General features: G+C 36.8%; 2 protein-coding genes across 5 annotated transcripts in view; one reads left to right on the top strand and one right to left on the bottom strand.

Annotated features, from left to right (window-relative positions):
- Positions 1 to 17821, bottom strand: part of LOC111506585 (discoidin domain-containing receptor 2) — an 842991-nt gene that overhangs the window by 740576 nt on the left and 84594 nt on the right. The window lies entirely within an intron of this gene.
- LOC141481043 (uncharacterized) lies at positions 6168 to 7364 on the top strand. Its single transcript, XM_074171995.1, has 2 exons — positions 6168 to 6477; positions 6541 to 7364. The coding sequence occupies exons 1-2, from the start codon at positions 6326 to 6328 to the stop codon at positions 7250 to 7252; spliced, it is 864 nt and encodes a 287-aa protein (XP_074028096.1). The 5' UTR covers positions 6168 to 6325; the 3' UTR covers positions 7253 to 7364.

The following is a 17821-nucleotide window of genomic DNA, read 5'->3' on the forward strand; positions in this document are numbered from 1 at the left end:
AAAATGAAAAATATCTAGGAAAAATCAATTGTAGGATGAAAATCTCTTCGCTTTCCACTTTTCCATCAATATTCAAAGAAAGGAAGCTTCACGTCTGGGGGGTTTTCTCACTCACCGACTTTTAATTATAGAACTTGAATAATACAGAAATCACATGTTTTATTCAGTTTGTGCACATTCGTATTGGTATAAAATCTGACTAAATCTGATTAAAAGTTTCAAATTTTTAGGTGGACAGTAGTTGTTTACAGCTGATTCTCGGCCTCCCCCCACCACTATGACGTATTAATTGCTTTTTTTATTGGTTGTTGTTTGGTGAAGTTTTTTTGTTGTGCAGTGAAGTCAAGGCATTGTGACCTTGAAGTGTCTGGTGCATGGATCGTTCAGATTTTTTTTTCATATGAGATTTTGTGTGTTTATGTGTGTGTGTAGGAGAATGCACGGTACAGGGTTTCATCATGTGCTTGTTTGTCTATGTACAAACATACGTCTGCATACTTCGAAGATCCTCCAAGTAATAAATGCTCCATCGGTGTTAGGGCACCAAGTTAGTAGTGGAGTGACGTCACAGCAATAACCGTTCAACGGCTAGAGAGCGACATGTTCACTCCACGACGTGTGGCAGAGTAATGCGTATTCATCGGTCTGCCCTCACCTCTCCTGAAGCGATGAAGGTTCGCTCTAGCCCCGCTATCGATGGTGACACAACGGCAGCCGAGGACTGTTTGCCTAGCGTCTACCCTCTCCGAGACCGCAACGACCACTGCTTGCTCGTATATCGACATCTGTTATCGCATTCAGTTGGGAGGTAATCTTGGCGCATGTAGTTGAGAAGTGGGGTTGGCTATGACGTCTTGACGGGTCCTATCAGAGTGTATTTAAGAAGCGTACGAGTGTTGGCTATGTCAGTTTACATCAAGTGAGTTAGTGAGAACTATTATATAAAATGTATTCCTGTGACTGTGGTAAATCTTTCACTCGTAGTGATAATCTTCGTCGGCATCAGCTCCAGAGTTGCCAAGGAGGGCCTGCAGTGAAACGGGTGAGAGTGGATAATGCAACACCTATGTATACGTGCAATTGTTGTAATGTGACAATTCCTATGAGCCAAGTGAATTCCCACCGAAGAACCATGAGTCATAAAAATAATGCATGTGTTCAATTGTCTGACGGTGTTCAAATTATAACGAATGCATTCAATTGCCGCATTGCTACATACAGGGTGGAGAGTTCGATTGTAACCAGTGACTACATGTCATTTTTCAATAAGATTAGGCAGAAGGTCATTGAATTACTGGAATCAGCCATCAGGATCCATAAAAGCATCAAGGTGAATATGGAAGTTTTTGGGAATTATATTCTTCAGACTGATGATTCGAGGGACACGAAGTCATTTAATTCCCAAAATAAAATAGTGGACCAATCTTCAGATTTGAATGCTGTTTTTGATGGATTCCGTGATGTAATTGTGGCTCAAACGACTGAGTTCCAGGATCGTGACTCAGGTATTTATTTTTTAAAAATTTCAATAAGATTGAATAGTAATATTTTTTTTTTATAATTCAGGTTGGACTTGTGAAAAAATATTGTTTCTCGAGGTCAACATTAATAAATACAGTCCACTGGAAGGACGTTCATATGTGAAGCTGCCTCAATGTATTCAATGGAAGAAAGCTGTTGTGAATGTTCGTAATGAAGATCAATATTGTTTTGCTTGGGCTATAACATCAGCATTATATCCTGCAGATAGTCGAGTGTCCGAACTTACGTCATATCCACATTTTTCCACTGTTTTAGATGTCACAGGTATGGATTTTCCGGTTAAAGTTAATAATAAGAGTATCGAAATATTCGAAGATAGGAATGATATTTCAATTAATGTTTACGGTTTAGAGAGTACATTTGAGAAGGGTAAAATGAAGTATGAAGTGATTGGTCCATTGCGATACTCACAGAGAAGACTCCGGAGACATGTCAATTTGTTGTTTATAACTGATGACTCCGGTAATGGTCACTATTGTTGGATCAAAGATCTTTCAAGATTAGTTTCTAATCAACTATCAGCTCATAGACAGAAAAAATATTTTTGTGACGGATGTTTGATATATTTTTCTGATGAGAGATTGCTTTTACGTCATAATATGTATGATTGTAATCACATTAGTACCACAACACCAACTACTAATTTAAAGATCAATAAATATGGTAGAATGGTTGCGGAAAATAAACTAATGTTTGAAAACTTTGAGAGGCAAATGAGGGTGCCATTTGTAGTGTATGCTGATTTTGAATCAGTGCTTAAACCGATTCATGTGAATGAGCCAAATCCTGGAAGTTCATACACGATTAAAACATTCAAACATGCCCCATATTCATTTGCTTATTTGATAAAGTGTTCATATAATGATGATTTGACAAAATTTGTTACATATAGGGGTGTAGATGCAGCTCAGAAATTTGTGAGTAGCATTGAAGATGATTTGAAAGAGATACATGAAAATCATCTCAGAAACCCTAAACCAATGGATACACAAACTGTCGAAGAAGAAGAACAGTTTGTTGCAGCCAGAACTTGTGGTATATGTAATAAAGCATTTACTGATGGTGACGTCAAAGTAAGAGATCATTGTCATGTCACAGGAAAGAAAAGATCACATGCCGCTCACTCGAAATGTAATTTAAATTTCAAAATACCAAACTTCATACCTATCATTTTTCATAATTTAAGTGGTTATGATTGTCATTTATTCATAAAAGAATTGTATAGGAATAAAGAGAAAGTTGATGTTATCCCGCAAACTAAAGAGAAATATATATCTTTCACGAAGCATCTCTTTACACACAGCTATACCGATAAAGATGGTGTGGTTAGGAAGAATTATCTCAAAATGAGATTTATCGATAGTTATAAATTTATGACTAATTCGTTGGAGAAGTTGGGTGCAAACTTGACCTCCGATCAATGTTTGGAGATGCACAAACATTTCCCACAAATTGAGAAATTCAATTTGATGAGACAGAAAGGTGTATTTCCATATAGTTTTGTTGATGACATTGACAAATTGAATTATCCATTACTTCCGACAAAAAATCAGTTTTATGACACACTCAATTGTGAACATATATCGGAAACTGATTATGATAGGGCTAGAAAAGTTTGGAATTTATTCGAGTGTCAGAATTTGGGGGAATACTCTGATTTGTATTTGAAGTCGGATGTATTGCTACTATGTGATATTTTTGAAAACTTCCGCACCACAAGTTTAGAGATATATAACTTAGATCCGGCACAATATTACACTGCACCTGGATTATCATGGGATGCCATGTTGAAGTTCACTAATGTTGAATTGGAATTACTAACTGACATTGATATGATTCACTTTTTTCAAAAAGGTATACGAGGTGGAATTAGTCAATGTAGCGAGAGGAAACATATAGCAAATAATAGATTTTTACCCAATTATAATCCCAACGAACCTTCCACATTCATTACATATTTAGATGCAACAAATCTATACGGTCACAGTATGTCACAACCTCTACCAACAAGTGAATTTACATGGTTGACACCAAATGAAATTCTTAATCTCGATGTGATGGATGTGAGTACTGATAGTCCGTATGGGTATGTATTTGAAGTGGACATTCATTATCCACAAGAGTTGCATGATAAACATTCTGACCTTCCATTTTTAGTCGAAAAAATAATACCACCTCGTACACAATCGAAAATTCCCAAATTAATTCCAAATTTGAATGATAAAAGAAAATATATTGTTCATTATAGGAATCTACAGCAAGCTGTCAAAAATGGATTGATTGTAATGAATACACATAGAGTATTGAAATTCAAACAATCATGCTGGATGAAACCCTATATAGATCTTAATACTGAAATGCGTAATAGGTCTAACAACAAATCTGTTAAAGATTTCTATAAACTAATGAATAATGCGGTGTATGGAAAGACAATGGAGAATGTAGATAATCGAATTGATGTTAGACTCGTTACACATTGGGAAAATATAAAGAAAAATATAGGTGCCAGCACTCTCATAGCCAAACCAAATTTCAAAAATTGTTCAATTTTCACTGATAATTTCGTTGCCATTCAATTGGGTAGAGTGAAGGTTCATTACGATAAACCATTATATTTGGGATTTTCCATATTAGAATTATCTAAAACAGTCATGTATGACTTTTTCTATGGATGCATCAAACAACACTTTGATGAAAATGTCTCTTTACTTTACACAGATACCGACTCGCTCATTCTTAAAGTAAACACAGAAAATTTTTATGAATTCATAAAAACTAACATAAGTAGATTTGATACATCCAATTACAGTATAGTTAACCAATTCAATATTCCAGTAACAAGTTCAGTCTTGGGTAACTTCAAAGATGAATTTCCAAATGATCCAATCATGAGTTTTTATGGTACAGGTGCTAAAGCATATTATGTGAAATCTGTTGATGGTGAATTTAAGAAAGCCAAAGGGGTTAAACGATCTGTAATAAAGAATGAATTGACATGCGAAGATTATCAAAAAATCGTCGAACAAGGTGGTATGATATTCAGAAAGATGAATTCATTTAGAAGCGTGTTACATGATATGTATACTGAATTAAAAAATAAAGTTGCATTATCATATCACGATGATAAACGATTTATCATTCCGAATACTACCCACACTCTTCCTTGGGGTCATAATGATATTGAATTTTATGAAAACGATCCAAATGAGAACATTCGTTGGATAAGTAATATTATTCAACAATCACAATCTCAGGAGACTCCATTGGATCAATTGATTAATTTATTATCTGCCGAGATCAATGATTGAAATATCATTCAATATCTTCAAAACCGGAAAATTCAATATTGATATTTATGTAGCCATTTATAATTAATAATATATGATAGAAGTAATGTGATATTAATGTATTATGTATGTATGTATATGTATTACTGTAATGAATATAAAATGATTAAAATTTTATTTGTATTATTTCTATTTCCCTAATCAATTACTGCAATATATAGTATAATGTAAATGACAGAAATATCAGTTTGAAGAGAATCATCGTAGAGTGCACAATGTCTAAAACAATCGATAAGTTTGGTAGAAAAAGAAAATGGGGTGGTAATGTCATTCGAGGTCCTCCTGGGAATGGTTTTAAATTAACAAAAGATGGTCATTATGACATGCAAAGGAAAATATTGAAAAATACAAGTGAACCAATTGACAAGAGTGATTGTGTAACTGTATCATATCTTGAGGGGGAAATTAATGGAGCAAAGGAAGTTATACTTCTAGCCCTACAAGCTGCAATACAATCCACAATAGGCAATATTGCTCGGGACGCCCGGCAAGCATTTAACGATAAAATTGCAGAGGCTCGGATAACTTTCACTCGTAAATTTGACAAACTTACAAGTGATGTAGACATAAAAATGTCTGACATAACAGCGTCTACAAATAAAAAATTTGATGCTATGTCAAACATAACAGGGACTACAATGAAAAAGTATGATGTACTGGAACAGAGAGTTGAAGTATTGGAGAAAAACCATAAAGAAGTTTTGGAGAGAAACTATAAAGTCAGGCCATCATCATCAGGTGGACTGGGATATCCAGGACTGAACATTAATCCAAATCATAGAATAATACAACCAAAACCAAAACCAACTGATGATGTATTAATGGAACCAACATGGTGAATGTATTCCCTCGTTAGGTTAGGTTAATAGCTACGTTAGGTTAGCTGCATACTTACGTTAGGTTAGGTGTTAGGTTAGTATTCCCTCGTTAGGTTAGGTTAATAGTTACTGTAGGTTAGGTTAGGTTAGGTTAGGTTAGGTTAGGTTAGGTTAGGTTAGGTTAGGTTAGGTGTTCGGTTGCATAGCGGTAGGTTAGCGTACTAGGTTAGGTTACGTTAATACATACGATAGGTTAGGTGTTCGGTTGCATAGCGGTAGGTTAGCGTACTAGGTTAGGTTACGTTAATACGTTAATACGTTAGGTTAGGTGTTCGGTTGCATATTATGTTACGAACGCGCGCGCGAAGAGGGCGTAGATGTCTCTCCAGATGTCCCGCCTACCTGGGGCCGGAGGCCCCACCCAGGCAGTGGGCGGGGCCCGTTAGGGCCACCCCCCCCCCCCCCCCCCCCCCCCCCCCCCGTCGCCACCAACTTTTCGGATACCCCGCCCCTTTCCGAAGCCCCGCCCCCTTTCCGAAGCCCCGCCCCTCCCCTCCCCGAAGCCCCGCCCCCCCGACTCCCAACATTTGCGCATGTACACCCCTACCCTCATCGCGCATGTGCGCTCCCACCATTTTCCCACCGCTCACGCATCGAAGTCGATACCCTCCGGAGAGCACTCCACAACATTCAGTTCGAGAAGTCATCTCATCGAGAGCAGTCCACTCCACAACAAGGCAGTACGTTCCAACGACCAACTTGATATTTGAGTAAGTAAATTAGGAATGTTATTTTTTATATCAACTAACTTTGTATTATTTCTTCTTTTTCAGAATGGCAACCAATACACAGGAGGTGAATAATGCTGTGGCGTCTATTCTGCCGGTGTCCGCTGACCAGGAGGAGGCAGCATCTTCGAGAGCGGTGACGGTTGACCAGCCAACCACTTCGCGTTCGCGAGTTAGGTGCAGATCTTCTAGCCCTGACTTATTCGAGGAGGAGGAGGAAGTCAGGGCTGTGAAGAAGGTTTGCCAACGACCTGCAGCAAAGGTTGGTCCTATTTCAAAGTACCGAGCTACTTGCAATAGGACTAATCCTTATGCAGGTAGTTTTTCGACCTCTCGTAAGAGGGCCTCCACACCAGCAGCAGCACCAGCAGCAGTGGAAATTCCGAGGAGTCCTTCTCCGGAGTTGGTGATATTGTCGCCGTTGGTGACGCGACTACCACCGCTGCCAGCGACACCGGCGGATCCTGAGGTGTTGGTGCCACAACCTATCGGAGAGGTTAGTGAAAAGATGAGTGTTTTTCTGCAGAGATGCAAGAAAGCAGAACGAGCTGCCCGATCTAGCGAGGCCGAGTTGGTTACCATGAAGCGACAAATGGCTGAAATGGATAACCGACGGAGGGAACTCCAAAAGGAAATGGCCGAAATAGATCGGAATTATGCATCTCTGCAGGAAAGGTGTAAAGCAAAGACCTCTTCGATAGAGCTGTACAAAAAAGTAGTGACAGTTATGGACACTCTTTTTGTAGATGAAGTGTAAATGTAAGATTAGTTTTAGGTTAGTTAGGAGTATTTAATTATGGTAGTTTTAAGTTTATATTTGTTAAGTTTATATTGAATAAAGGAAAAGGAAGTGAAATAAAGGGTGTACACTGTTTTTTGGTTTGGTACACATTGAACAATGCGATGGTTGGAGCATTTTTCTTCACTTCCTCTTATTATCATTATTATTTTTTTATTTCAATTCCAAGTTCTTCTAGACAAATACCTCACATCAATTTTTGTGTTCTCTAATCACTTGTAAATAATTTCATGTGAAGAAAATTTAAAAAATAAAAAAATAGACATGTTTCATAGTGAAATCGACAAGTATATTTCATTTGTATTTTATCCATTCAAGTATCTCTTTCATTGAATATGTCTTATGTCACTTTGCAATTTACCCCTACTCATTGAATATGTCTTATGTCACACTACAATTTACCCCTACTCAATGTTCCACTCCTCTCCCACTCCCTCTCGAAAGTATAAAAGTAGAAATCATCTGATGAAACATTCAGTTGATCAGCTAGCATCGAGATGGAACCCGATTCAACCTCCGAACCCTATAGCTGCCCGGATCAGGGGTACAACTTCAATTACTGGGATAACAGCCAGGTACAGGTTGTCTCTTCCACCACGGAACCCCACAGTCCGCCATACGAATACCGGGATCACGACATCAGGATGCAAGTTCAGCATGTCACTGGCAGTGACGAAGGACACTTGGATGACTCGGAATATCCAGATCCTGACGGATGGTGGGACCCTGCTTATGATGACATTGTCCCAATGAGTAGCGACGACGACGATGATGACGACGACGACTCTGGTGATGATGCTGATGACGAGCTTGACGTTAGACGTCCTCCACCATCCCCTATCCTCATCGAGGATAGTCCTCCGCCATCCCCAATCCTAATCGATGATGATGTCCTCAATTCCGATGATGACATATAATCATCTACTCGTCCATCATTTCCTTTCCTTTCCTTCCACGGAGTACACACTTTTTGGTTGGTGTACACGAGGCACTGCGAGGCTGGGGCAGTGTCTTCCTCCCTTCCTCTCCCTCTTATTAGTTTTTTTTCCATAATAATCACTAGAATTTCTCCTAATAATCGCTCAGAGTTTCATTCTTGATGTTTTCGAATCTCAAACACTGTTCTACATTTCACCCCCTCCATTTCATTTCTTCCAATATAAATATAGCAACAATCCCAGTTCTATATCATTCTTCCACAATGTCGAGTACAGGACCCATCCAAGTACATGAAATAGATTCAACGTCTGATCATTTGAGTACAACCTTCGCTCAATTTCTGCAGCGAATCTATGATCTTCCTGATGATTTCGCAGAACGAGTGGAACAAGGTATTCAGGACGACATAGATGCTGTTGACGATAATAATGCGGATGATGTGATTAGTATATCATCTGATTCAGCTGATTATGACGACGACGACATCATGAGTATATCATCTGATTCAGATGACTACTATGAGGATGATATCATTAGTATATCATCTGATTCAGATGACGATACCATAATTATTGTTTCTGATGATGAGGAGCGTTAGTCCATATCATTGCATGGATTAATAAAAAAATAACAGCCCTTTTCAGGGCTACAATTAAAGACTGAAACAATAAAAAAAATAGCTCTTTTCAGAGCTACCATTATACTTTCAAACAGAAACAGATTCATACCATTGTTAACATTATGTTAACATTATAATCTCAAACGAAATATATGTATGTGAAAGTATTCATCATTATATGCATATGAATGATTGACAAATGCCAACTTCAACTTTCATTTAAAGTAGTACTCATCATATGCATAGATATTCAATGACTATCAAATTCCAAATTTCGACTTTTCAGTCAAAGTAGTAATTTATTTGTCATATAATGTATAGATATTCAAAGACTAACAAATTTCCAACTTAGACTTTTATTAATCAAAGTATTCATTTGTCACATAATCTATGAATACTAATACAACTAACTACTGTTTGTGTGAATAATGTAGCCCTGAAAAGGGCTGTTGTTTTTTTTTTTGACCAGTAGGTCCACGGTTATTGTGCCACAGGTTGGACATTATTACATATAATACATGTAGATACTCGGGTGAAGTTTGTTAGTGGCCTCTCGCAAGCTTCACACCAATTCTGTCCCATTTCCATAATTGAGACAGTGTTGTGGGTGTTGACATGGGCATACCACCCTCCATTATTGTTTCTATGCGAATAAAACCGAAAGCAGCACCAACATAGTTTTTTGTTCTCTCCATCTATTGTGCTGATCAATACGTATGCATCCAATGCACAATACAAATCCAAGGGATCTTCCAGTGTCTCACTGACATTGAGTGTTCGCATACCGATCCTCATAGCACCATCACCTTCAGTTGTGTCAGCTTCTATCCCTTCATCATCTCCTTCTTCATCCATGACCCTCTCAAACTCCATCACGTCATCATCTTCGTCGCTTTGGTTGGCCTCGTTTTCAACTTCGTCTATCTCATCTTCATCGACTCCAACATCTTCTGCTTCAACTATTACTTCCTCTAGCGGAACATTGACATCCTCATCATCTGATTCGTCTATCCAATTGTTTTCATCAACAGCAGCTATTCTATTTAATGCAGCATTTATTTTTGCAGAATTCATCTTGTTGTTGTTTGCTCACAGTTGTAGAGAGTGAATGAATGAACTCTAGGTTTGCAAGTCAACTTATATAGGAGGTGATGCGACTCCCACTTGACTCGTTTAGAGTGGAATAGTAGGAGAAGTTATCCCACTATACTTCCACATGATGTTGATTTGTATAAATAGAGATCGTAGGTATAGGAGAGAGCATTCAGAGTTTCTGTAAGTCATCTCTTTATATTTCTAATCGAATTAGTAAAATGCCGTTTCCAAAAGAGTGGAATGAAAAACCAAAAGTGTGTGTCTACCCAATGATGATTGCAGGGGCTATTGTGTGCTACTTTTGTCAAATAAGTAGACCTAAGGATTCAATCAATCCATGTACTGGTATGTGTAGTGATTGCGTGTTGCGGATTCAACTATCGCCTCCTTCTCATCCACCGAAGCGAACAAAATCGGATTATCGTCAACAACAGTTACAGTGTCTGAAGTGTTCCGAACCTATAATATTTAACAATATAGGTATCTGTAGAAATATTTGTGGTATCTGTGCTGCCGTTCCAACTCCACTGCAACGTTGTTTGCGTTGTGATACATATTCCATGAATTGTTGGAATCATGTATGCAATGCATGTAGAAGTACTTGGGATCTGTGTGAGAAGGTTGGTCAACTCTACCCCAATAGGAGAATCCATTTTTTTCAATGTTGGTGTTTGACGCACGAGCAACAACTATTGAGGAATAGAGTCAAAGAACGTTCCACATCCACAGAGACATATTAACATTTTTCATTTTTTATTATCGTTATTGTCCTCTATTATTAATAAATATATATATATTTTGAATTTATTTGTATTATTTTCTAACATTTAAAAATACATGCATGCAACACAAAGTTTTCCTCTTAAATGACAAAGATTGTTACATGCGTGAATAGTTTAGTGAGAGAGCGCATGTGCCAGTTGATGAAAGAGCGCATGCGCTAGTTTATTTTCTTCTATAAATGGTGAGGTCTCAGTAACATCATCACCTTTCCTATCCACATTCTATTGCTATCACATATCATTCCTCAGACCTTAATAATCATGAGCTCTATGCCGCTATTGATTGCTGAAGATGGTTCACCACTTGTTGATATCGATCAGACTGATTTTGAAAATATTCCAGTATTACATTTATCGAGTCAAGATTCGATAAATGATTTTGATATTAACGACTTCGTTAACTTTGCAGATGTGCCAGAACCAAATGAGCAAATTATTATTGAAAATCCGATCGTTTCGCAATTATCATCACTCAAACACTCTTCATCTACCCTTCCTCTTGGTGTTGATAAGAAATCTAGAACAATCAAGAGGAAGGTTACTAAGGCATCTTCATCGATTGTCACTGACTTTAAAGAAAAGAAAGAATCCAAAAGTGTTGTGCGACAGAAAAAACCCGCAACGAAAAGTGACAGATCGAAGAGGAAGCCAAAAGGTACTCCTAAAGAAATGAAGAGTGATTTGAAAGCTGAACCGCTATCTTCTTTCAGCCCCCTCCATCGGTTTGGGGAAATGAAAAGGAAAGCAAAATGCCGTCTTGTAAAGGCACAGATGACTATTGCTGAACTTGAAAAGAGTGAGCGAGCTATTAATGCTAATAATGAAACTCTTGAAGCATTAGATGCCAAGATTGCATTAGCGAAGGTTGAATTGGCTAGAATGTCTAAAGATGCTGATGAACTCCGTTCAAAAATTGGTAAAGATAAGCAATTCCATCAACGTTCGAGAATGCAAGCTCAGGCTGAGCTTGAGGAGTCGACTAAGCTTTATGAGACAGCATTATCAGTGAGAGATAATTGGCAAAAAGAGTTGGATACTGCATTTCAAAGTGACGGCGATTAGTTTTGGGAATGATAATGTGTTTTCAATATCGTGAGTTGAAAAATATAAGCGGGAATGGAGTATACAATTAATTTGGTTTGGTATACACAGAACATTGCGAATGGCTGGGGCAATGTTTACCGCTGCAATATTTTTCAGTTCACATACTTATAATTGAAATGAAAACAATAATGAACTTTAATATTACTTTATTCATAAAAGTCACTATTATATACATTTAAACCATATTTGATTCATCAATCCAAGAATTTTGTTCGCTAGGAAGGCCTAACCACTTTACATATACTTTATTTTTTCTTCTCTTCAACACCTTCTCAATCAGATATACGTCAGGATTCTCGGTTCGTAATAACTCTTCTTCGTAAAAACATCCTCTAATCGGCTGTTCATTCATATCTTCAAGATTATAAGTCGTTGGGATGGTTTTATTAATTTTAACAATCTTGAATAGCTCCGTGGTAAAATTCGCAGTGTAAGACTTTTCAAAAATATGTTTGTATTTACTTATACGTACAATATCATTTAATTGGAATTTGGGTTTACTTTGTCTTCCTCCAATTCCATTGATACCCTTGAATTTTAATTTTGTTGTTGAATCAACATTGATGGGTGCCATACCTATTGTACGATGAACTTTATTATTATATCTACTAGTTATAATTGGAAGAATATCAAGCCATTTGTGGTGACCTCTCATCGAAAATTCCTTGTAGAGCCATGCCTTTATTGTACGAATCACTCTTTCTGCTATAGCTGCCTTCTTTGTGCTAAATGTTGAATAATGATTGATATTATATTCTCGCATGAGAGATGAGAAGCTTTTATTGAAAAATTCTTTCCCTTGATCGCTTTGTATGTGTTTGGGGGAGTATTTGGCTTCTTTCAGTACATGTTTCATTGCATTAGTTACTGTACTACCTGTTTTATCTTTAACTGCTACAGTCCACAGATATTTGGAGTAACAATCTATCACTACAAGTATATATCGGTATCCTTCATTACTTTTTGCATAAGGTTGCAGTTCAGCTAAATCTATTTGCCATAGATCTGCAAAACCTTTGATGGTGGTTATTCTTCTACGAAAATTACGTCTTGCAGGTTTATGTAATTCATTAACAACTTGTCGTTTGACATCACTTATTTCATTAGTCATTCTATTTCAATATGATTAAAGAGAAAAGGTGATAATGTTACTGCATTGAATGATGATGTGACAGTGATCATTACATGTGAATATGTTAATATATTATACCTTCTTCACGTAATTCTTCAATTATTGAAATTATTTCATTATCATGTCCGGTATGTCCGGCTGACTTTGAAGCTACCAATAGTCGTAGGCGAGCAACTAACTCTTTCGGTGAATTCCAGTACACATAATTCACAGGTTTAGAATTATATATTTTCTCCATTTTCACTCGTTTGAGTGCTCCACCAATTTTACTTCTACTTCTTATTGGATATTGTCGTGAGTCTAATAGAGGTTTGATAACTTCACGAAATTTTTTAGAATTTGTATTTTTAAAACCATTCTTCAGATGATATTGTTTATATGGAGCATTCGTTATTTTCAATATTTTGGAATATACTTGACGAGTTTCTTCATTATCAACATCTTGTGGATTCTTCAAAAAAATCATATCATACAATTCTGGACTACCTGCGCATTCATATTTTTTCACTTTATTAGCATCCCAAAATGAAATGTTTCCATCTTTGAAATTTACCACTAGACTTCCCATTTTCAGCTTTTGTGTAATTGGATCCATACGTACGCCAAATGTTCCATCATATGCTGGATTTCTAGATTTTATATTATTCAAATGTTTCATCAAAACATCTTCACCACTTTCATTCATAACAGGTGAGATGTCAGGATCCGAGGAATCGATGTGGGACGATGATGGTGTTTCGAATAGAGTTGTTCTCATATCGTCTTGAAGTGTGCTCGTGTCACTATTCACAGATGATACACTACCAAAAGATTGTTTTCTTCCTATTGGAGTACTCATGGGATAATTTGAAGTAGATTGAACAGTTCCATGATTTGGTGATAACACTGGTGATTTAGAAGTAGCGTTTGATGATAAAACATTCAATGGTTTCATTATGGGCTCATACAATCTTTCAAGTGTCGTACGATTTTCAATATTATCATTCTTGATAGAGTTGAATTTCTGCCTGACAGCTTCTGTTGTCTCTACTAGTTGACGTTTCAAATTTATTTCATTGTTTTTATTTTCAGGATCTTTTTTTGTATTCATAATGCCCTTTTTTTTGAATTAAAGCTTAATTCGTTGGTGAAGTGACCACTACAATATTCAGTGATCGAATAAGTTCCAAAAACAAGATCATGGGTATATAAAACTATCGAATCCTTTGCGATATCTACCTTCATCTATTTTTCTATCCTTATCAATGACTAGAAATCCATATTGGTCCTCCCAGCATTTAACACACATCAATTGGAATTGTTTGAATGTTACATCGGGTGAAACATGATCTGAATAAATGTGATGTAAATTCGTCTCATCTTGTTTGAACATTATAATGAAATTGGTATTGTCACGCACTAACTGTTTGGGTACCCGTGAATATGTCTGTGCTAGATAAAAACAATCAACATCCTTATGACGTCCCATACAGAAATATGATCTAATAATATCTTGCTTTTCACATATTACATCATCGAAAATGAAAACAGAATTAGGCTTAGCGTCGGAGGGTTCCACTATTTCTGCATTATTGCTGAATGTATAAAAACCTAATCCTTTTATAGGTTCCAAAACACTTCGCAAGTACTGATATTTAGGTTGATTGAGTGATTTCGAATAGAGATACACATTTCTAAATCTCAGTCCTTGTGGATGTGTTAATAGTGATATCATTGCATTCGTCTTTCCACAATTTGAAGGTCCTATAATGAGTCCTCGAACTGATGATGGAAGTAGTGGACCATGTCTGAATACCCTTTGTCCATTCAATCCACAACCAAATTTCTCATCTAGATTATCTACAGCAAACTTTTCTTTCTGTTTTACAATGCGCATCGTGCCGTGGTTGGAGACTATATAAATGTTATTAGCTTATTCATTTCAATGTGTACCATCAAACGATACGGACGTATTGAAAGTGATCGTAAAATTAAAAGAGGTTGTGGTTTTGTTAATGATTTAATAAACAAACTTCCTTTCGAATTACATCTACCGGAGGTTATCAATACTGTGGACCGGGTACAAAATTGAAACAACGTTTAGCTCGTAACGACCCTGGAATCAATAAATTAGATATTGAATGCAAAAAACACGATATTCAATATTCTAAGCATCCATCCGATCTTGCAGCAAGACATTTAGCCGACAAAGAACTTGAATACAGCGCTTGGGATAGGGTTAAATCGAAGGACGCGAGTATTGGGGAAAGAGCAGCTGCATTACTTGTCACCAACATTATGAAAGCGAAAAGACATATGGGCATGGGTTGTAGTACCAATAAGAAAAAATGTAAGAGGAAACAAACGAAGAAAAATAAAATTAAAAAAGTTGCATTTGGTGCTGGGATAGTCCATAAAGTGCGAAATGTATTGAAGAAAGCTGGTGGGAATCAATTTGTGACGAATAATAGCAAAAAAGCTATCACTGTGGCATTGCAGGCGGCACGTAAATACCTTAAAGCTGCCGGTGGAAAGAAGAAAATCCGCACACCACGCATAATTCCTGTTCCCAAGATCGGTGGACTTTTACCATTGATACCAATTTTTGCTGGACTATCCGCACTAGGAAGTTTGGCGGGAGCTGCTGCTGGTATTACCAAGGCCGTGAATTCGGCAAAAGCCAGCAGAGCGGCTTTAATGGAAGCCAATCGTCACAATAAAACCATGGAGGCTGTAGCATTAGGCAAACGCGGAAGTGGAATATATCTCAAACCATACCGTAAAGGTTTAGGACTATATTTAAAACCATACAAAGCCACAAACAAAACAAAAAACTAATTGAACCCCTACCTCAGAGGCCTCTTACTGATCTCGATCTCAGTTATTATGCACAAAAAATGAAAATTCCACATTTTCGTGGTGTTTTTATGCGTGATAGATTACCATCTTCAGGTCCAAAACAAAACGAGACAGCTATTGTTAATTTAGATGGAATAAGTGGACCAGGAACACATTGGGTGGCATATAAAAAATGTGGGAAAGAAGTCACATATTTCGATAGTTTTGGAGATCTACCCCCACCATTGGAATTGACTCGATTCTTTCGAAAATGTTCGAATGTAAAAATCAAATATAACTATGATCGACAACAGAAATTTAATACAGTTCTCTGTGGTCACTTGTGCTTGCAGTTTCTCTCTAAATAATTTTCCAAATAAAAATGGATTCAACACCAAAACTGGATCGGGAGGCTATCAAGGGAATGGGGTTTTCACTTAGAATGTTTTCAAAATATGGTACCTTGAAAAAAATGGATAAAGTGATGCTTGCAAATATGCCTAAGGAAGTGATACTTGCATGTGTTGCACATGAGATTGCATATGTTTGGGAAAAGTTGCCTAAGCATCTGCAAGATGACATCGATATAATGAAACATAGATATTGTTATGAGCACCACCACCACGATCAAAATTCAGAATCGGATGTTAATGACGGTCCTATACCTCGGAAATCTATGTGTTGTATTTGTAATATAGAGGATGTGAATATTGGTATCAATAAAAATGATACTTATTACAATACAACACCTTCCAAAAAGTGTAAATTGTCTCAAATGTGCTGTTGCTGTGTACAATAATAAATTGAAATGTGTTTCAAAATATTCATCAGTCATGTCACGAAAGTTCGAGCTACAAGCTGTCGGGACAAGTGTCTTGAGTGCGGATTTTTTTCCACCAATTGAATTGGATAGGAACAGTCGTTATGGATTAGGACTTTTGGGATTCTATGGATGCAATACAATCAATAATATAACTGAAGCTAATAACTTAGTTAGTTTTAGAATCAGTAATGACAACTCATCGATACCCCAAAAGTTGACAATTGAAATTCCATGTGGTGCTTATGAAATAGAAGAGATCAATGCCGTCATACAGAAACATATCATGTTCAGATTGTTTCATGATAAAAAACCAAATGATGTCGTTGCAGATGATATTTTCTATCTACACGCCAATAATAATACATTCAAATGTGAAATGCGATCCAAATATGAAATTGATCTGACACATCCAAATTCAATAGCAGAAATGATGGGGTTCGCTCATGAAATATTTCCACCAAATCAGATACATGAATCATCATTACCAATAAACATTACAACTGTGAGACTTATCCGCTTAGATTGCAATATAATATCTGGTTCATATATAAATGGTGAAGAATCCCACATTCTTTTCTCATTCGATATTGATGTTGAACCTGGCTACAATCTTACTAAAGAACCACACAGTATTATATATATGCCTGTCAGTCCAGAAGGTCGTCAATTGATTCACAACATTACAGTGCGTATTTTGGATGAAAAAAATAACCTTATCGATTTTGGAAGTGAAGAAGAGATTTTCATTATTTTGGAATTGAAGAAAATCGAATAACTGTTGTTATGGGTTTCATTTATAATAGACAAAATCGCATTGAACAATCCCAAACGAGTTGCACTATCAAAAAGAAAGGTGTGCATAAAAAGAAGCTCATTCCACAAGTGTATGCTAAACAGTTAGCACATAACGCTCTGTCTGTGAGTGATCTTAAATTTTTGAAATCGATTGGATTGAAAGTGAGAAAATAACAATGGTGCTCGAAACAAACAATGAAAAGTTGAATATATTCAATGAACCAGTGCTCGATCATTCTCTCATAAGTTTACATGAGCACACATATAAGCCCTATGGATCACCGCTATTCAGGAATTCGGATGAAATCAGAATTGCAATCAATAATCAAGATGTTATACTAGATATTGCCGAGAGCTTCATTTACATAGAAGGTAAATTCACCCCCAAAGATGTAGCGAAAACATGCTATCTCTCGAATAA

The sequence above is a fragment of the Leptinotarsa decemlineata genome, unplaced genomic scaffold (genome assembly GCF_025532065.1).
Source record: "Leptinotarsa decemlineata unplaced genomic scaffold, Ldec_3_MD MMD2_tig00000035_RagTag_RagTag, whole genome shotgun sequence".
NCBI classification, from domain to species: domain Eukaryota; kingdom Metazoa; phylum Arthropoda; class Insecta; order Coleoptera; family Chrysomelidae; genus Leptinotarsa; species Leptinotarsa decemlineata.

What these genes read in the sequence shown, in the direction of transcription:
- LOC141481043 (XM_074171995.1), top strand. Translation starts at nt 6,326, where the DNA reads ATGTGCGCTCCCACCATTTTCCCACCGCTCACGCATCGAAGTCGATAC. An exon ending in ACGACCAACTTGATATTTGA is followed by an intron (nt 6,478 to 6,540) that starts GTAAGTAAATTA and finishes CTTCTTTTTCAG; the next exon opens with AATGGCAACCAATACACAGG.